The 21,264-nt window shown below is 39.9% G+C and overlaps 1 protein-coding gene across 1 annotated transcript; it reads left to right on the forward strand.

Annotated features, from left to right (window-relative positions):
- The first annotated feature begins 1 nt into the window (after position 1).
- lg16h3orf38 (linkage group 16 C3orf38 homolog) lies at positions 2–3,051 on the forward strand. The gene is made up of 4 exons (XM_086267689.1): positions 2–264; positions 489–664; positions 1,800–2,002; positions 2,190–3,051. The coding sequence occupies exons 1-4, from the start codon at positions 138–140 to the stop codon at positions 2,551–2,553; spliced, it is 870 nt and encodes a 289-aa protein (XP_086123815.1). The 5' UTR covers positions 2–137; the 3' UTR covers positions 2,554–3,051.
- Positions 3,052–21,264: the final 18,213 nt, after the last annotated feature.

The raw sequence follows: 21,264 nt of genomic DNA on the forward strand, positions 1-21,264 counted from the left end.
TTGCGAACGCATCAACGTAACATAGCAACCAGTGTTTTGAACGGATCCCGTTCCCACTACTGCTTGTTTCCGTACGGAGAGATTTCTTGCAGGACTCGCATAGACGAAACCGCCCCAGTGTTTTCGTTTTGCCAAAAATGTCAGGACTATCAGAAACAGAGCGTGCTGGATTTACGAAGATACTGAGCCTAATGACAAAATGCGACTTACTGTCACTCAGTGATACGGTCACGAATAAGATGATAGTCGTGGAAAACATTACGGGTAAGACTTTTATTCAATTTCATATGGCAAAGAGGAAGTCAGCTTACTTCTCTTTACTGGAGCCCAGTGAGTTACATAATGTCCTTAATCAAGAGATTTGTTGTATACCTACCAAGAAATAACAAATAAATTGCATCAACAATTTCAGTGTTTTCTCACCTCTGCTGGATAGATAAATAAATGATTAGCTTATCCTACTCTGTCTGATCATTTTTCCACTGCAGAAGCTAAAGAAACCATTCTCGCCTTCACTAAAAATGCCGAAGAGCTCCTGAGGAGGAAAAAGGTTCAGCGTGACCTGATATTCAAGTACCTGGCTACAGAAGGTGTGGCGATGCCCCCAAATAGCGAGAAACACATGCTTATAAAGAGGACCCTGGAGCTGTGGTCCTCTGTAAAGGTAACTTGACACACGAGAGAAACAGAAGCCACTGCCGCCAGTAAATGTTTTATTTGGGGATAAGCCAAAGGCGACCCATCTATTTTATAAAGGATGGAAAGTATTGTTTATTGAATAGTGAAGTTCAGTGAAGTGAAGACATGGCACTGATGTTGGTATGCCTGGAAAGAGAAGACATAATTAGGGTTATTCACACACAGTGTCCTCACACACCTTTATAACAGTTTATATATTGCTTTGAAAAAGTAATCACCGAACAACAGACTGTGCCACCCTTGGCAACAAGAACTGCAATCAAGCAGTTTTGATATTGAATAGGCCATTCCAAAAACTTCATTTTATTTTTTTGAGCTATTTAGAGATGGAGTTCCTGTTGTGTTTTGGATCCCTGCACTGGTGCATAACCCTAGTGCTCTTGAGCTTCAGGGTGCAAATTGATGGCTGGACATTCTCTGGATTTTCTGGTAGAGAGCAGAATTCATGGTTCAATCAGTCAGGGCAAGGCATCCAGATCCCAAAGCAGTCCCAAATGATCACACTACCACCACAGTGTTTGACTGCTGCTGGGTTTTTTTTTGTTTTTGTTTTGTTTTTTATGAACTGCTGTGTAGTAGTTCTACACCAGATGTAACAGGATGCAAACTTTCCAAAAAAGTTAATATTTTGTTTTGTCAGTCCACAGACTATTTTCCATTGTCTTGACAATCAGAAAGATGTTTCTGTTTTTTGTTTTTTACTTAGGGCCAGGTAGGGTTGGATAGCTTTTTACTCATAATAAATGCAAACATCATTTAAAGACAGCATTTTTGTATTTACTCTGGCTATCTTTGACCAATACTAAAATGTGTTTGATGATTTGAAGCATGTAACTGTGACAAATATGCAAAAAAATAAGAAATCAGGAAGAGAGTGCTGTTTTTTTTTTTTACAGCACTGTATATTGATATTAGAATTTGTACTTCCCAAAATTCAGGGTCAACACCAGCTCTAAAATCAAGCCTTACTCAGACTTTATATTTTAGAACCTGTTGCCATTCCATCAAAGAACTGACCTTCTAGCTAATATCGGTGTAGTGCTCTGACTTGTAGAGACTGAAGATCATATGTAACAACAACCTCTCATTTCTTTATGGAGGTGGTGGATGAAAACCCTCAAGGAGAGGCGGCTTCCTCAGATGTGAACTGTGGGATGGGCTTTGATCCACTGGTCCTCGGCCAGCAGTTCTGTCAGTGGTTCTTCCAGCTGTTGAACAGTCAAAACCTTTCACTTGGCCAACAGCCCCAAGACTGGGGACCACAACATTTCTGGCCTGATGTGAAGTTACGTCTCCTCTCCAAGTAAGAACCTCATTAGTAGTGAAAGCAAATGAGAATTTAAATAATACTGATGTTGTTGGTTTATAATCTTATTCAGAGTAGTCCTCTGTTTCAGGTAGATTATTCCTTCTGATTTTCTTCTTACAAAGCATAGAGATGAAGGTAAAACAACCCCAAAACACTAATAACAGAGTTATGTCTTTCTCAGAGCTGGCAGTGAGCAGATGGAGGAGTTTCTGGGTGCTGATCTGGTTAGTTGTCGATTCTTGGCACTGACCAGGGATGAGCGTCTCCTCTTTAGTCCCAATTTGGATCCCCATGGCCTCAAAGCCTTGACCTCTCGTCATGGCTTGGTGTTGGTGGCTGTGGCTGGGACTATTCACAGAGATTCAGTCTGTCTGGGAATCTTTGAACAAATATTTGGCCTTATCCGCTCTCCTCTGGACAACAACAGCTGGAAGATAAAGTTTGTCAACCTGAAAATCAGAGGGCAGGATGCTCTTAGTGGGACAGATGTGCCAGCACCTGCTTTGACCTACAATTCCAGTGAACTGCAGCTTCTCTGTAGCTGACAGTCAAGATAGATTAGTTTTAGATTTATTAGTTTTATTTCCTTTCACATTATTTATCCAAAAGTGGTGGTTTGGCCTTTTGGTTCTACTCTACACTCATCTTATTTGCATGAACACTTATTTTCTGGGCATTTGGGACCTCATATTGCATCTAATAACTCATCTGATACAACCCTATCTTCTAACTTATAGGCCGTCATGCAATAATATAAAGGTAGACTCAAACTGATGCATTTAAATTGAATATTTGCATCATAACATGCAAAGCAGAATTCTCAAAGATTATCCTAGAAGGTAAATGGATGGGCTGCTTTAAATATACTGTACCTTTTTGCAAAGCATGTAGTGCTTTGGAAGCCTGTGCCTTATGTAAAATATGTTCAATGTATACATTTGTGGTATAGTAACAGTTATACTGTCACTCAAAAGATCTCTTAGAAATGTATTTTTTAGGAAAGAAAAGCACATTTAATTTTATTTCAGCTGTAAAAATGAAAAGAGTTGTAAGTGACTATGGTTTTTAATTGACTATGTTCATGCAGAGCAGCCAGCATTTCAGTGTCACAGCAGGACATTGAGATGCCTAATGCAGGTTTATAATCCTAATAGGCTTTTTTTTTTCTGAGATGGCACAACTGAAAGCAGTTATACTTGTTCAAAAAACAGTAAGCAAGAATAGGTATCAGCCTTTGCATGTTTTATTGTCTGAACAAAAGCAACCAAATATCTTCTGAAACTCTTCAGGTTATTCTCGTTTAAACAAATTCATGCTTTTTTCATGCTGACAGTTGTTAAAATGCATCTTCCCTCACAGAACACAGCAAACTAACACAGCAGTTTTATCCGTGCCAACATAACTGCAAAGGATTTAACATAAACTTGCATTAGGCAGCACAATGTCCCAACAGATGGTTGTAGAAAATGGGCACCTGTGTGATATGTAGGCATTTTATTCAAGTTGTTCGCAATTCCTTTAATCGGTGCCATTCACAACATTTCTCAATAATTTACTGTTGGATTAAATTTAATTTTGAATGTATGTTTTTTTTTTTAAAGGAGTTTTATGAGTAACAAACTTTTGAGATGTAACGTAGCCATTTATTAACAAATAAATATCTGTCTTTATGTGACACTACAAAGTCAAGCAGTGTGCTTTCATGGCTTTTCATCCCACAATGTTTACAGATAAACAGTCTGTTAGAAATACCAACAGAGTAACATAGTTCAGAAAAAGTCTAATATTTAGACAAATGTGCATATAAAAATATTATAATTTCAGCTAATTTGTTCCTGTTCAGTGCCAGGTGTTAAGTAGTTTAATTAAATGGCTGGAAGTTGGAGATTGGAAAACATTGCTGTGAAACTGACTCTCCTTAATGAACTGAATTACAAGTCTAAATGGTGCTTTTTAATTTTGCTGTTTTAAGGATCTCCCAGAACAGACAGTTATACTTTTTTTTCTGCTGCTTCCTTTAGGGGCAATCAGAGTAGCTCATCTGCTTTTATCTCACCCTGTCCCTACCCTCCTCCGTGTCTGTCACATCAACCCTCTGCATGTCCTGCTTCCCTACATCTATTAATCTTCTCTGTGGTCATCTTCTTTAGCCCCATATTCAATGTCCTTTGTCCAGCTTATCCACTCTCTCCCCTCTGCACATGTCCAAACCCTCTCAATCTCGCTTCTCTAACTTTGTCTCCAATCCGCTTAACCTGAGCTCTCCCTCTGATGTACTCATTTCTAATCTTGCCCCAATGAAAATCTTCAACTCTGCCACCTCTCAGTGTAATGCATATACCGCTGAATCACTTGCAGGTTGACTGGTTTTTTGGTACCAAACTCGTCATCCTACTATTCCCAGCACTTGTTTAGAAAAACTGGCTTTGTGGCATTTTTAAATTGTGACCAAACAGTGCAGCTGTGGGCAAAATAAAAACATGCTCCCTTTTGTCTAGGAATTGTGTTTGTCAGCACAACGTTTGCCTGATGAATCTAAGACAAATTTAGCTCAGGTTAAACCACCGCAGTGACAGTCAAACAGGTGATGCCCTTGAATATTAGAGAGATAACCTCAATGATCATCTATGAGCAAGCACTTGGCAGTGGCAGAAAGGAAGACCCTGTTAAAAGGAAGAGACCTCTGGCACAGGTCTTAGGGAGGGACAGTCATCTGTTTCGGAGAGAGTAGGAGAATGTAGAGAGACCCCGACCAAACAAAGCATTTGAAAGAGTACACAAAAGTTGATGACATGCAGTAGTACTATATGAATGCATCAGGAGTAAAAAGATGAGTTGAAAATTGGTGTAATCATGTAGGCTTGCTCTGCCAGCTAGCCAGAGCCGGCTATCATAGAGTATATTATAGCCTGCCATTGCTGCTGTTCACTCGTAACTTTTAAAACTCAAATCTCCACAGGGTTAATGTCTGAGATGTTGTGTCAGCGGTTAATGTCCACATATTTAGCCACTTTCATACTCTTTGAGTAGGTTTGATTGCACACAAGCTGCCACACCACCCTAGAAGGGCTTTACTGGTTGGTCAGACATTTCATATAAAAATATACATTTACTACCTGTGGTCAGGAAAAAAAGAAAACTCAGTGCTATTGGTCTTGCCTTTTTTTTATTGGACCAAATGGCACATGACATGAATTCATCTAGACCCGCTTCAGACAGCTGCGGATTTGAAATTTTGCTGGATGGGATGAAGAAAGCAGATCGCTTTTCCACACAACGTGCCTAAGATCATTTTACACGTTCAAACTCACCTGTGCTGATATCATGTTATCAGGTATATGTGCTATATGCTAAACATGTGACCTGTATCAATGCTTCTTTGCATTTGTCTCTGAAGCTTGTTCTAGTGTGACTTTTGAAAATAGTTTGGCAAAGCTCGTTAATACTCATGGTACAAAAACTGGGTCACATTTGAGCAACACCCGAGCAGCATCCAGTTCTTGCTTTTTTTCTCCTAAATGTTTTTTTTCAGCCATCTGTATATAAAAAATAAAGACAAACGTGACTCCTTATTAATGAAGTGGATCTGTTTTTCCATCGATTCTCCTGCGTCACTCTAGCGAGGGCATGTGGGGTCTAGTGGGGGCACAGAATATGCCAGTATGACTCTGTGGCTTTGGTGGGAAATGTTACATGTGGGAAATTATTCTTGGCAGCCTCTTTCAAAGGCCCCTGGAATACTTAATATCTGTGACTGTATGGGTCGGAGCCACACGGGTCTTTGTGCTTTATAGGGCCATAGTTGTGGCGAGGCGAAACCACTGCAGCCATTGATCTCAGCCTGTTCACCTCTCAGAAAGAATAATAACAAGCTGCTTGCCTTCTGTCTTTATGGCACTTGGCTTCTCTGCGTTTTAATAAGCGGTTTGGCCACGGGCGCAGCTCTGACGCACGGGTTCAAAAATACCGCTGCAGTGGCGTCTGGTTAGAGTTTTGACTCCAGAGAGTTTCCCCCACCACACTTTTCGCTTTACCCTCCTCTAATAGAGAAGTGTGTTTCTTATAAGGAAACATGCTAAAACTCAGACCCACAGTTATTTGAAATAGCTTATTGGTGGTGAACCATAGAAACTGCTTCTTTAATTGTAATTACATTTTTTTTCTCTTTTACAACTGTTGAGATATATGTTGTGCTCCTAGAAGAGACCTCATTAGGGGTGACTTTATTTATTGCTGAATGCTGATAGGCTGATAGATTTACAGATTTATTGATGCCCAGGTGTTTTCCCCTCCCTTCCTAAATGGCTTTAGCTGTAATGTTTAAAGTTGAACCCACGGACTCCCAGTGTCTTCTCAAACCATTTAACAAATCCTTGAATTGGTTCCAGGCATTTTATACATGTATAAAAATGATCTTGATATTTTACTTTACTGGAAGAGACTACAGTGCACTTGTAGTCTCATGACAACATGAGGCCAGAAGGGGGCACTCAAACTCCACAAAAAAAGGGCAAGGCTGAGCCACAGGTCACAAAAAGCAGAGGAAAAAAATAGGACTTTTAAGATCACGGAGGAAACTAATCAATTCATAAGAGCAATCTAAGCTGAGCTTATGTTACTGGGCAATTTCTATATGGCTGCATCCGTGAGGAAAACTGTAAATATTTCAAGCTTGAATTGTCCTCCATTAAAGTAATGGGGTTCTAAAAGAGAGAACTGTTGGCTTTCATAGGCAGTAATTTATCTGGACCGGTGAAGGTGTTAAGAGACAGCTTTGACACAATATTCTCTGCGGTCTGCATTCTCTGGACAACAAAGAGCAGGATTTATGAATTGAAAGCAAAAAGAAAAATCAACTAGTGGCCAATGACATTTCTCCTGCTGACAAAACACATTAGAGGAGAATTCAATCAAAGGTTGACAGTTATTTTATCATCTTGTTGGACTTGCCCTCCAACCCAGCAGTGTTTCATAAACCTGCACACACTAAAACTGCACAGAAACAGCTACATAACTTGAGGCTGAGGAAATGAGGTCAACATTGTTTGGTGTTAAAGTCTCACTCTGTCGTTCTGCAACGCCATATTTCATCCAGTTCTGTGGAAGGGTTCCATTTTTTTTTTTTTTTTTGCGGGGCTGACACACAGCTGTGCAATTTATGCTGATTATTCAGCACGTTTTCTCCCACTGATAACTGCACTGAATCATCGAATGTCTTAAAGCAGGAATTGATGGATGCTGGGTCAATATGAATAATAGGATTTGGACACCTTCAAATCAAAATCTGTGATTGGTGGGAGGGGACTATGGTTAGCCAGCAGCTGTATATCTGGTGATATAAAATACAAAGAAGTCAATAAGATCAAATGAATAGAAATTGCATACTGGGTTTCGTGGTCAGAGCATATTGACAACATCATTTAGAAAATTGCGAAAGGTATAACAATGTTAATTGTTTTGCTCCCTTTGTTATAAGAATGCCATTAGCTCATCTGCAGTATTGCTGAGCGATATGGTCTGCCGCTCCTAAGAGAGACTCAGGCAGAATAAGGTATAACAACTGTCAGGTTTAGTTTTCTTGTCCACACAACAGCAGCATCACTGAAATCCACAGCAGACAGCATTGGTTCGGTGTGGAAGTTAAACTTATAGAGGAAAGCAGGTACACCTCGCTCATTTTCAAGCAAACTAACTGCTGTGGCTAATGCAAATCCAAATAAATGAAGCTAATGAGAATGTCATTAAATCCCATTTTATCCACTTACTTCTTGCTACAGTGTAATTGTAATCCCCTGGAAACATTTACATTTTAAGTACATTACACAAACGAGGAACAAGTTCAACAACATCGTCCCATCTGTAGAGTCATGTTTGACCTCGTGGCCTTTTAGCCTTTCTTGGGAATGTGCATGAGCGATTAATTGCTCTCTGCGTGCATTATAGAACAACGCTGCAGGATCTGACTTTATTACGGTATGTTTGAACTGACATCACTGCTCCGTTTTAACACAAATTGCTTTGGACCTGACGAGGCAGCCGTCACAGTTCATAACAAACCCCTCACTTGGCCTGGCAGTGTATCCTTACACATGCATCATTATCTCATGTAAACAGTGGAAATGAGAGACCGCTGGGGGAACGAACGTCATTCAAGGCAACAAAGCGAGGGCTCAGTGAAAAGATCCTGGGCCGTGACGCTCTCGTTTAGCGTCAATTAGAGGAAACAACAAGCAGACCTGTTCCTGAAGGCATCTGGATCTGATGTGTTTATTTATACTTAAGCAAATATGCATACTTGAAAGAATGCATGCATTCAAGGATGTTTCAATCGGAAAAACATGGAGGCAGTGTGGGGGCAACAAAAATGTCCCTCAGATTGTACTTGATGTACTTGAGCTGAGCTTGCACACAATGCCCTCCCCACTTCTCTCTCACTTTATCTTTTTGTGTTCCTCTATCTCTCTCTTTCACACATAGTGGCTCCAATGTGCTGCTTTGCAATGAGTCCCTTTCGTATGCAGTGCAGGGGCCCCCATGAGTTCCTTCCCTTGGCTCTCAAACTAAACAGAGAAGATGGTGTTATCTAAATGCTGCCAGGAGGTTGTCAGCTTGTATTGGGCCAGGCTGACCAAGTGGCCTGTTGGCGGATGCGTGTTGATGCCAGGCTCCCAGCGCCTTCTCTCTGTGGACATCTGCTGTGTGTGGGAAAGCTGTGGAGTTTGTCTGTGGTTGCATCTTAATCCTCCATCTCTTCAGCTCCAGCCATGCCTGGCCGAGCAAACCAGCAGCCCTGCTCGCTTTGCTTGTATTAATTGCCCTTGCCTGGCTCGCTGTTTGCTTATGATTACACTCATTAATTTCAATTCCCCTGGACGCCCCTACTACAGTAGCTGCCTTCAGACAGACTCACACACACATACACAGTTATGCACTTATTCACACTTACATGTATTGTTGTGAAGCATGGCAAGGAAAGGGTCAGCTTTCACCTGCAAATGAAGGGACGAGGAGGAGACTGGAATAGGCCATTTTCAAAGCAGACGTGTCAGTGCAGCGTAAACACAGGTGTAATTAATGACATTAATTATGGCCTTGTTCCATTTAGATGGGCGAGGGCATGGTTTGTACATGCTTTCTCATCGGAATGACTGTGACACACTAAATAGAATGAGACCGTAATTTATTTTATCAGTTACGCTTGTGTTTACCCTGGGATGACATGCCAAAATGGCTGCTTTGAAAAGCCCCGGAGGCATGGCTGATGAGCAGCATATGAAAGGGATTCACGTGTGGCCTCTTTTTCCCTGATCACCAGCAGCTTGATGCTTCAATGTCGATTGCTTCAGTGTGTAAATATGAGCTCTTTTGTTCTCTGTGTTAATGTTCCATGCTTAAATGTTTTAAACATTTGTGCAAGTGTATGTGGCTGATAATGGCTTTTCAGCACTCTGTGTAATATATTTAGAACTGTACTGCCATATGTTTTTATCCCTTTGTTTAGAGAAAACAGTGAACTAACAGTCGTCATCATCCTTACTGCTCAGCGCTGCAATAAACCTGTCAATCTGATCTCTTCATCTTCTGTGTTCTTCATTTCAAAGCTCACATAGTGTTTATCCTGCCCTTGCTATTCAAACTAGTGCAAGCCTGCCAATACTGTTTCATATTTCTGTATATATGGTTATGGACAGCCAATGTGGACAGTCAGCATATTCTGATGGACACAAATTTATGTTTTAAGTGTGAATTTGTATTTAAGACCTGCATGTTCTCATTCTGCACACATACCTAATGCTGCAATTATACTGCAATACAAGGGGAAGGTCGTCATACTGTGACTGTAGTTGAGTGGGAGGAGAAGTGTGATTATGGAGCGCTCCAAACATCCACAATTAAAAGTGATAAAAGGGTTTTTTAGATCAGATGTGCGCCGCGTGTAGGTTTAAGTCTGCCAGCGTCTATCCTTGGGGAGCACAGTGATGTTTGGGTTAGCATTGTAGCCTTACAGGACAAAGGTCCTGGGTTCAGGCTCTGTTCAGGTACTCCAGCTTCTAGCTACAGTCCTGAGACATGCACATCTAAACTGGCCATAGATTTGACTGGTTATTTGTTTTTTATATTCACCCTGCAAAAGTGCAGTGACCTGTCCAGGGTGTACCTCACCACTTACCCCATGGTAGCTATACTCCAGCCCTGTCATGACCCTGACTTGGATAAGTGGAAGAAAATGAATGGAGTGTTATCTTCATAATCCGATGATCCGATATTAGAACATGAAGAACCCGTAGATGAGGGAATATTGTTGATGCTAAAGGTTTCTGGTATTTGTAGTGCACGTAGTATTAAAAAAAAGAAGATGATCTCTTTGTCCATAAATCAGTTATCTGAATATCTAGATATTGGCTGGCTACACTAGAAGCTCCCACAGGTGAGCTCTTGAGAGCACAGTTGATCAGTTCCCACATTAGTAAAAGCTAAATATGGTTACTGCTGTTGCTTTCATCTACAAATATGCACAATGGTCATATGGACAGATGCAAGCATCACCCTTCTCATTTTTATGTCATTAGTAGCTTTGTTTTATACATCCCCTCACGAAGAAAGTTACTGTGCTGCTGTTTATATGCTGAAGTCCCCATTCAAGCAGGTGGAGCACAGCCAGTAAAACCCAACATCTGGAGTCATATGGTGGCCTTGTAAGTTGCACAGACGTGGATCAGAACAGCTATGAAAATGTACCATTGGATTTTCAAGGCCATACACAATCAGGTTCCATTACATAACTATTGCATAATTAGGTTTACAGCACCTTTTAAAAATATGATCTAAATACATTCTATAAAAAAACCCAGTTTTGCTAATAACCACAGAAAATCTCCCATTCTAAAAAAAACAGAACACAGCTATTTCCTGGATGAAATGTTATCAAAATCATTGTGGCTCCATTCAGGTGCTTCCTTCTGTGTACATTATCTTCAAACTGTATTTAATCTACAGCACTCAGCTTGTTTTTTTTCCCCTGTAAAAGGAAACTAACATGCCATGCCACTCCTCAGCAGCCACTAATCTGTAAGGAGCAATAAAGCTCTCATAATACCAAGCTGTGTGGCCTTTTGCCTTCTGTCACCCTATCACCCCAGAACTTGGGATTTTCTGGGAAAGTGGGGCTTCTGGACTGACTCATCAGACAGCTGTACCTTAAAGGGCCTCGTGGGGGCATCATAACTAGAGTCGCTGCACTGGGCTGTGATTTGGTGTCCAGGCACAAATAAAAACCTCTGAAGCTTGACAACATCCTTGCTGAGCCCACGTAACCCAATTAGTGAACCAGTCCTCAGTAGGAGAAAATGAAAACATTCCGGACTCAAATTCCCAAGATGGCTGTATTGGTATATTACATTTCTTGTTTCACCTGCTTCCTGAGATTTCCTAGGACTGGCTGTAATGGTTCACCAAGGAATGACTCAACAACTCAATATCATGGCAGTGGGCTGACAAATATACTGTACTACTGACTTTTCAGAATCCTGCAGACAAGCCTGAGTACTTTACATCATTGTTAATGGGCTGCTATCTTTCTAAAGGGCACCAAGATAATGAGCACAGATTGCATCAGCTCTGTGGGTGCTGAAAAATCTACACTACCCAGTGGAAAGAGTATGCTATGGGGATGAAGATGCTGAAGGGTGAGGCAAAAGAATCAGTGCTCTAGAAGGTCATATTGATTGATAAAGCACCCTGTGGATTGAGCTGTGGCTTGCTCAACCCCCATGGTGTGTTTGTTGTGGGATACCAGACAGCTGCCTGAAGGCCCTGAACAACACAGACAGGCAGAGAAAGACAGTGAAATCAATGGCTTTCTCACCAAGGGCTCTTATAAGTTCTTCCCAATCATCTGAAGTGGCTCCCTTGGCACATCTATTTGCACCTAGCTCCAGTGAAAAAAAGTGTGATTTGTTAAAGACATTTCAAGCTAGCACCCACTGCACTGAAGTAGCTATCTGCGACAAAGAAAAATGAATTCCTCTGAAAAAATAAACATTCTGGGTATGCGGTATGTGAGACATACCACAAACTCCACCCTGAGAAATGCTTGGGAGGATGGTTACATTACCCTATTGAGACCACAAACCCTGGAGTATTCTCATTCCCTTGCGGACCCTTGACAGAGTCAGATAGGTCTCCTCAATGTACTGACAGCCAAGTGTCCTCATCCATTCTCATCCAAGAGACCTGCAGGCGTCATCAGACCCGTCGAAAATTTCCCCAGATGAAACCCTAAAGAAGAAATCTCCTGCCCCAAGCCCAGAAAGTAATAGAGCTGGGAGTATCTCTGTGGAGCCTCTGTCAATATGTCATCATCATCATAGCTGCCACTTGGCAGCACAGTAACCCGCTGCAGATGTGTCAGCAAAACATTCTCCATTTTATTACTGTTTTTTTCCAATGAATATCCATTGCGGGATACAGTCTTTTCTGTATTCACACTTTAAGCCATAACTCAAGCACACCATGATGTGTTTCCCAATTGTTGTGAGAGAGAGGTACTTGCAATGATGTACAGACACTCGAGGAAGTGCTTGTTTTCTTTAAGAGGGAGAACTCTTAGGAGGGTGGAGCTCTGCAAGCAGACCTAAGCATTTTCTGTCCAAACCTGGCTGTGCTGACAAAATAATTATAGCCAGTTTGGAGAGCAAAGCGACTGTTTCATAGGATTATACACCTTCGATATAAATGTAGTGTATGAATTATTTAGTTTTATCTTTGTGGAGCTTCAAGGGAAAAATGTGAGGCTTTGACTATACAATAAAGAAATACTTTAAAAGTCTCCCCTTTTCTACAGAAAATATGAGGTTCATGAAAACCTTTGAGGTTTCAAGTATACAGCCCATGTGCTTACATAGGGAAGCCAGTGTGTCTTTCAAATATGTGGTGGCTGTGCTTGCTGCTCAGTAACGGTTCTGTTAAGTGATGCTATCCAAGCCACTGTGGTTTGCAATAATAGCCCACGGCGGTAACATTAATACAGAAGTGAACAATATTTATGCACTTTAGGCATTAAGGTGCAGTGTAAACACGAAACACTTTGCTAATAGCTGAAAATCACAGTAATATCATGGCCATTTGGAAAACCAAACATTTCTGGGCCTCAGATCATCAAACTGGAGACATCAATTGTCTACACTGCAGTTGGGGATTAGTCAGGAAGGAAGACAGAGAGCAAAACAGACAAACGAGGAAAGTGAAGAGGCAGAATCCGAATAAGTAGCAGGTAACTTCCATGCACAGTCCCTAGCAACGTTTAACTTCCCAGCATCTTGGACAAAGGTGCATCTCTTCATTCTGCATGACAAGAAGGAGAGTAAAACAAGTTTACACATGTTGCCTTGACCTTTCCTAGAATTTAACTAATGGAGGACAAGATGAATCTGAAATTTCATTTCAAAAGCTGCAGCGGCAATAGCAGAGATGATGACCTTGACTGAATTACTCTACATGCAATTAGATTTGAAACATTTTAGATGTCTTTTGTTTACTTCCCACAAGATACAGATACAGAAAAGTTTACAGTGGCTTGGGTTAAAAGAGAAACCTCAACTGCACAAACGCATGACATCATCTTTGACATTGCCTTTTTGTTTTCTACAGTCTTGTATTACTGGTTGAAACCCTTTAAATGTAACAAGGCACTACAGAGTCCACGCAGATAGAATTATATTCATATTGCGCCTGTCAGAATGGATTGCGTCTTGGCGGTGGTGGAAACTCCTTGTTGGGTGTTCTGTGGCCTTTGACCATGAAATGTTTTTCATAGCTGACTCATCCGTCTTCATTTTCTCATGGTGGTTGTTGTGCAGTACAGCATTAATTCAAACAGATTGAGGTGTTTGGATAACAACGCTCCATTCAAGTCAAAACACAGCTCAGAGCTTGGAAATGGCATCCATCAGTCAAACTTTGTTTCAATAAGGGATCAGGTTAACCTGTGTTTATCACTTACTGTGATTGAAGCTTTAGTGATCACATTCTTTCGCATTATAAAATGTAATCATAGCTTTTCCTTCACATGCCTTTTCTTAGTATTCTTAGAGTATCTGTGTAGTAACTTCTACAACAACTGAATACTACAGAGGTTTAAATCACTTTATCCCAGCACCAGTCGATGCCCTGCCTCTCAAGAATGCTGACACTTTATATAGTGGTATTGATGGCTTTATAGTTAACTGCATATTCTTTTATCGTGGATACTGGCAAATGGCTCATGCTTTTAAAGGGCACTCATCTTAACAGTCGGATGCAGAGAAAGGGAAAGAGGCACAAAGAAGGTCAGAAATAAATGATGTGATATTTCTAAAACAATTTACTGTCTTTTCACTGGGGACACAGGGTTTGGACAGTGACACATTTATTATTTTTACCTTGGAAAATAAAGTCCTTCCTGCTACTTGTATTGTGAAATGGTTTTATCTAACTCCCATGGAATTTATATTGCTGACATAATTGGAAGAAATTTTTATGATGGATTCTTCACAACATCTGCAGTGAATACAGTCCCAGCTGAAGCCTACAACCAATAGACACTTTGACAGGTCTTCACATCTTTAATTTTGCTTTCAGTCTGGTGTTGAGCAGGTAAAAAAAAGTACATATTATAAAGATGTTTACTGATCAGTAAATCTTTTCTACATTTGATGTTTTGTGGGATCAAAGCCCTTTAGCCAAAAATATTAAAAATCCTGAAAGGCAACTCTGTCCTCCTCTGACTCTCCAATCAGGTCTAGGGTGTGACATCTATTCCCAGCTATGTTTTATTAATCCATCTGCATTCCCCAAAACTAGGCCAGTTACAAAAAGCTCAGACTATTCTCTTGTCCTTTGTACGGATAGTATTACATGTTTATGATTTTGTCTGCTTTTCTACTTTCGTTAAATGGCCTTATTTGAGAACTGTCTATCCGGGGAACAAGAGGGAAGTGAAGTAAGGCCTTCAGATGGGCGCTGTGATGCTGAGTATCTGCCATATGGATGCACATTCTATCAATATGAGTTTTCAACACAGTATTGCACAAACACATTTACAGTTAGTTCCCAATACTTGTGTGAAAACAACAGTAAAAAGCTGCATTAATTCATAGGAATTTTTGCTGTCCTTGTGCAGCCATCTCCTTCATAAATGCCACAGGGCATGCACTACGTCTAGACATTCGACCACACAAGGCGACACTGGCTGCCCCCTAGTCTTAGACACTGCCATCTGTGTATGTGTGTCTGTGTGCTACTGAGTCTGTGTATATCAAGCTACTCGCACAAAAGGAAAAAGAGATTCATGTGGGACACATGTGCACCACGTGGCTCTGACAGAAAACGAGTGACTGTGAGACGCCCCTCTCCCCCCATGGGTACAAGGAATCTGCGGCAGACGTGTCACCCACCCTGGCTACTGCTTTAATTAAAGCCCTAATGATAGGTTTTCAACTGAGAAGCAAGTTATCATCACACATAATCGCTCCGCGCTAGTTAGCCCTAGCAGAATTGCAACCATCTGCTCTGCTAAAAATATAGAACAGATGTAGTGCACATACAGTACTTATATTAAGAGACATCCAATATGTTAAATAACCAAAAATAGATAAATAAACAAAAGGTCCTCTTTTAGAAATAATTAATAAATTTAATTACAGCATTTCCCCATATACTGTGCATATACACTGATCAAAGATTTAAAACTCCTTAGAGGCAAAATATATAGAAAAACAGATTATACTATAGTAAAGGCACCTTTCATATGGTTGGGTAATTTCGCAGCAATTTATTAGGTTCTTGAAGTTGTGTATTTTAAGCAGGAAACAAACGCAGGATAATCAGTAAACAGAGTGATTTATGGTGCATGTGAACGGAAAAGCTTGCCCATGTGGTGCCACAGAAGAGTTACCGTAGCACAAACTGTTAAAAACTTTAATCTTGACAAAAAAAAGAGTACCGCATAATGCATCATAGCTTGTATTGAGCTGTGTAGCAGCTTACTGGTCAGGATGCCCATGCTGAGCCCTGTTTGCTGCTGAATGTGCCTACAATGGGCATGCCAGTGCCAGAACTGGAGAGGAAGCAATAGAAAAGGGCTTGTCTCACGAATCGCATTTTCTTCTCCATTATGTCGATAGCTGGGTGAGTGTGGGAACAAGCTGGCATCCAGCAGGGGTGGTGTAGAGCATCACCTTTCGTTTAGCTCATGTAGTGTGGGTAGGATGACTTAGCATTTCTTGGAATGTTCAATATAATTTTTTTAACAATCTCTCAATGTCTGAAACTGTCTACATGAAACCGTAGCGAAATGTTCTTTGCTGATGTTATCCCCGTCACGGTTCTTCATACTAACAAAGAACATCGAGAAGGCAGTGTTGCAGATATTAAGATATGGTACATTTTGAGTGCACATTAAGTTTTCCTTAATATGTACCAAATGCTATGAAAGCGTGTAATTTCGTTTAATTCCAAATCTTTTCCTTAAACCAAACAATTCTGGTGCCTAAATCAAACCCTGACTCCTAATTCACTTTTTCATTCAGCAACATGCTATTCTAGAGCTCTACCTGTGCATCAGAAATGAAGCTAAATGAGTATCCATAATGTTGCAACATGACAAGAAGGGGTACTGTTCATGTGTCATTATGTGACAAGTTGGAAGTGAAAATGCAGACTTGCACTAGTATCTTTGTTGTTTGATAAGACAAGACACTTCCCGAGGTCATGTGGAGTGCTTTTTTTCCAAAAAAGAAAAAACAGACCTGTAAAACTTGATAGTTAAACAGTTTCCTAAGTGAACGGTAAGAAAATTAAAGTGGCTTTAAATTACGGCCACATAACATGCTGTGTAAAAGGGAAATACAACTCCTAGTTTAATAACTGGGGACTGCAAACATAAATAAAAAAATCGCAAAGCCAGTTTTATTGTTCATTGTTTCCATGTTTGATTTATATTTATGTTTCATTGATCATATGTTTTGATTTCTTGGCATAAACACACCTACTAAGCTACAACAGACTGCTTTTGTGCATTATAATGTTTCAATTCTCATGTGGACAGCAATGTGATTTATTTATTATAATCAATCTGAGGTCAAATAAGGAGCAGTTATTTACTAGCGCTGAGAAACAGTCATAGTCTAGCTGACAGAAAAGCTGCACCCTAAGAGCTGATGTAATTCTCTTCCTTGTTGGGTGCCTCAAATGCTTTGCTGATAGAAAAAGCTTTGGCAGCAAAGTGCAAAGTGATGAAAGCAGCTTGCCTCCACTGATGTAAATCCTGCCCCTGTTTACTAAGGTTTCCTGATCAAAGGAAGGAGGGAGAGTTCGAGGGTCTCATGGAGAGACGTAAAATAAAGGGGAAGTAGCAGACTAGGAAAGCTGAGTCACTGTAGGTGTCTGTTTAAGGATCCGCAGGGTTAATAGAGTAAGCGCATGTGGGGGAGTTTATTGTGGGGGTCTAATGGCTCGCATTAAGCTGAAAAGCTTATAATGGTTTGGTTTTTCATGCCATTCTGAACTCATATTAAAGGTCATTTACCAAGGCCTTTTGAGTATACCACTATAAATAAGGACTTAGTTGGTCTAAACCTCCTACTTGGCACTTGCTAGTGAGAAAAAAATATTTTATTTTGCCTCTTATTCTTTTAATTCATCTTGTTTTGCAAATTTGATTGCTATTCTTGAAGTTCACCCTGTGGCACCCTGCTTTTCTGTTTTTGTATTAGTATTTTCTGTGTATCTGATGCCCCCCAGCTGAAAGTGAAAGTGAACAGAGGATGACTCAAAAAAAAAAAAAAAAAAAAGGTTTACTGTCTGCAGTGTTTGACAACCTCTCCCTGTGGGGCTCTTTAATCATTCATGCTTCATTAACTGCCTATCTGTTATCATTTTGCATCTTTCTTTTGAAGGGGATGAGAGAGGTGGAGGGCTATGTGGCAATAATCAATTTTCTGTACCACAGCAGTGGCATTTTTATCAAGCAAAGCAGAATGAGGTTCAATAAGGCAAACTTCTGGATTTCAAAGCAGGTCAGTGGGTCCCAGTACTTTAAAGGATGCCTGTCATTCACAGACACACGATCTTTAATAATAATAATGCTTCTAGAAAGTTCACGCCATGCTTCACTTTAGAGATCTACTTTAGTTCTTTCCCATGATTCATGGATGTAGTGAAGGAGGACATGCAGAAAAATTTTGTGACAGAAGAAGATGCCAGAGATTGGGTGAGATGGAGGAAGATGTTGTGACAAACCCTATAAGGGAACTTGTCAAGCAGAGAGGGAAACTGTTTTTTCTTGGCTCTGCTGGCATGCACGTTGCAGATAATTCAGTGATATTTGATGGTGGACTAGCTATGCCTGCTCGATGGAACACAGTTCATTCTACACATGCAAGTAAAGTTGACAAAGATAGGATCGGACAACGGTCCCTATCTTTGGGTCTTTTAACTTATTTATTTTATGCTATGATGCAAATCCATAAGCAGATAATTGGTAGTGATGTCAATAATTATATGGTCATTATTTTTTTTTATTTCTATTAAGATTTTGAGGTTTGTTAGCAATAAGTTGCTCAGAAATAAGCAAGTTGAATAACATGTTTTTAGATTTTGATTACAGAATTCAAACTATAGAGTAAAAATCATTGTGATGTTTCGCTTGAACCAAGGAGGTTTTCATTAGTGACAATGCCCATATCGTGTCAGAACGTAGCAATCCTTGAGCTGTTTATGAAGCTTTTTAAACATGTATTGTGGAATTTTTAGATCTGATTAATTATTGTCATTGAAACCACCACTCTGATTTCACGCAGAGCTTCGTCCTTTGTAGGAGAAATGGCGTCACCTTTGCCATATCTGTTCATGGAGTTCGTCGTTTTGCTACATTCAGTTTAATTCTAACTGCTCACACTTCTACTTCAAGATCTCTTGAACTGATGTGAATTTGTAATATTGTCACTGCAGTAATTAGATAGCACATGCTAAGTTTTGACAAGTCATTGTGATGTAGACAGATATCCTGGATTTAATTATGACTAATCAAAGCTATCTGTTATAGAGTGTTACCGTTTAAGTGTACTCCTGCCTGGTCTAAATGTGATTACAGACATTATGATTTAGAGTTTAGATGAATTTAAATGACATAGCTGGAGCAAATGGGGAAAAGCTTTTAACAGAATGAGGTTCCCCCTCACAACAGATTCCTTAATAATAGGCTCTTTGTATTTCATGGCATTTTCTAATGATCTTTCTTTGGCCCAGCTGCTTCTGTTAATAACACCACTGTTCAAATGACTCGTTGCTTTAGATTCAATTGAAAGCTTCACAAGAAGACCACCATACACAACAAATCAGACAAGTCATAATGAAGTCCGAGATATCTGCAGATATTATTTTGAGTAGTAAAAATTAATAACGCTAGTTGGTATGATGTATATATTATGAATAGAAATTCAAAAAGTAAAAATTATGCAGGTTATATTTGTGGTCTTAATTCTTGAAAGTGACCTACTAAATATGCAGAACAGTTTGCCATGTAACTACTGTATCTCACTAATTAATTATAACATATAATTTATTACATAAGCACATTTTACTGATGTTACTTACAAAGAAATAATTTGGAAATGGCCCCACAGTCATAGTTGCAGTGAATGTAAACTAATTTCTGATTAGATGCTCAATTAGCAGCTGGAAAGCATCATACTGCAACAGAGTTTGTTTTCTCTGCAGTTGTTGCCTCTGTGTCCTCACTAGGGCTGGGAATGGAGAGTGGGTTCTTGAACCCGTTCCCAGGAGTTGGAATTGTTAGTCTCCTTGCCTGTCGATTCAGCTTTTCAGTTCCATTTGCACTTGCGTTACAATCACGTGATTTTAGTTTTCAGGAGGAAAATAGTTGCACAGTCTACAGCGTGGATATGAAGATTACGTTTATTAATGTTGCATAAAGGACAAGAGCGCAATAGTAAACTACAAACTGCGTCCAGAACAGAAACAATGTTGACTCTTTGCAGGCATGCTAACCCATGCTAACGCTAAGTTAGCCAAGAACCCAGTGTGACGTTAAAGCCGAGTGAATGTCGACCACAGCCCAGCAGCCAGACCCTGAACAACAGGTAACAAACTGATGAGCAGTCAGGCTTGCCGCCTCCTTTTGTACCTGTTTATGTTTCTAAAATAGAATCAGTGTGGCAATTACTTTGAAGTCTCTGTTTGTTAGTTTTCATCTTTGCTTTGTGCTGTTCGGTTTATGTTCATACCTAAAACTAAGGGAAAGATCATATATATGTCCTCATTAGGATAGGAATATGTATTGATGTATGGGACTGTAGCCTATAGGTTTATACTGTTAAATGGTTATTGTGAGACAAAGCGTTCAGGTCAAGCGTACAGAAAAAAGTAATGTTACCAGTAGTTTAACAGATTAATTTCTGCTTGGAGTAATTAAGTAACTTACTGCATTGCTTTTAAGAAAAGTGTTCTGTGTAATATTTATAATACATTACTTTTTTTGAGTAACAACCCAACACTGATGACAACAAGGAGGGGTAATACCTCCAACATGCACAAATGGTTGACCACACAGCATGCAGTTAATTTGCAGAATATAATGTTTTTGAAATGCTTCTTAGCAATGATGGTAACTCTCAAAGCGGATCCAATAAAAACCCAATGAGAATCGATTATGAATCAAATCAATAATTGATATAGATAATGCAATTGGAATTGCTAAATTCTTATCATTTACCATCCCTATTCCTCATCGTGCTTTATTGTCAACTAGGGCTGCCACAAACGATTATTTTGATAGTCGACTAGTCACCGATTATTTTTGCGATTAGTCGACTAATCAGATCATGCATCCATTGGACATAAAACGTACAGCTTATTGTACCAGCATGTATCTGCTCTTATATAACTATCATTAGCTAACAGCTTGAAGTGTTTAAGGTCTGTGCTAACTAAAAAGAAAGACAAGATGATAATGAAATTTGCAGATTGTTTCAGTGGAGTTTAATAAACTCAGCCGTCTGCTCCTTGCTATCTAAAATATAACAGGACACCGGAGTATATTCTCGAGCATCTCACACTTCTGATAATCAGTTGTCTGCTCGACGTTTTTTCAGCGGTGTAAAAACTATAACTTTAATCTCAGCCAAACCGATTTACTCAGGAACAAATAAAATACTGAAAAAAGCCAAAAATAACATTTTCAAGTTATCTAAGTGACT

The sequence above is a fragment of the Aulonocara sp. 'chitande type north' Nkhata Bay genome, linkage group LG16 (assembly GCF_057382095.1).
Source record: "Aulonocara sp. 'chitande type north' Nkhata Bay isolate Kocher_YH1m ecotype deep benthic linkage group LG16, A_spYH_male_GT1.1, whole genome shotgun sequence".
In the NCBI taxonomy this organism is placed as follows: domain Eukaryota; kingdom Metazoa; phylum Chordata; class Actinopteri; order Cichliformes; family Cichlidae; genus Aulonocara; species Aulonocara sp. 'chitande type north' Nkhata Bay.

Coding starts and splice junctions, on each gene's coding strand:
- lg16h3orf38 (XM_086267689.1), top strand. CDS start 138: ATGTCAGGACTATCAGAAACAGAGCGTGCTGGATTTACGAAGATACTG. Junction 665..1,799: donor AGCTGTGGTCCTCTGTAAAG/GTAACTTGACAC, acceptor TTCTTTATGGAG/GTGGTGGATGAAAACCCTCA. Junction 2,003..2,189: donor AAGTTACGTCTCCTCTCCAA/GTAAGAACCTCA, acceptor TGTCTTTCTCAG/AGCTGGCAGTGAGCAGATGG.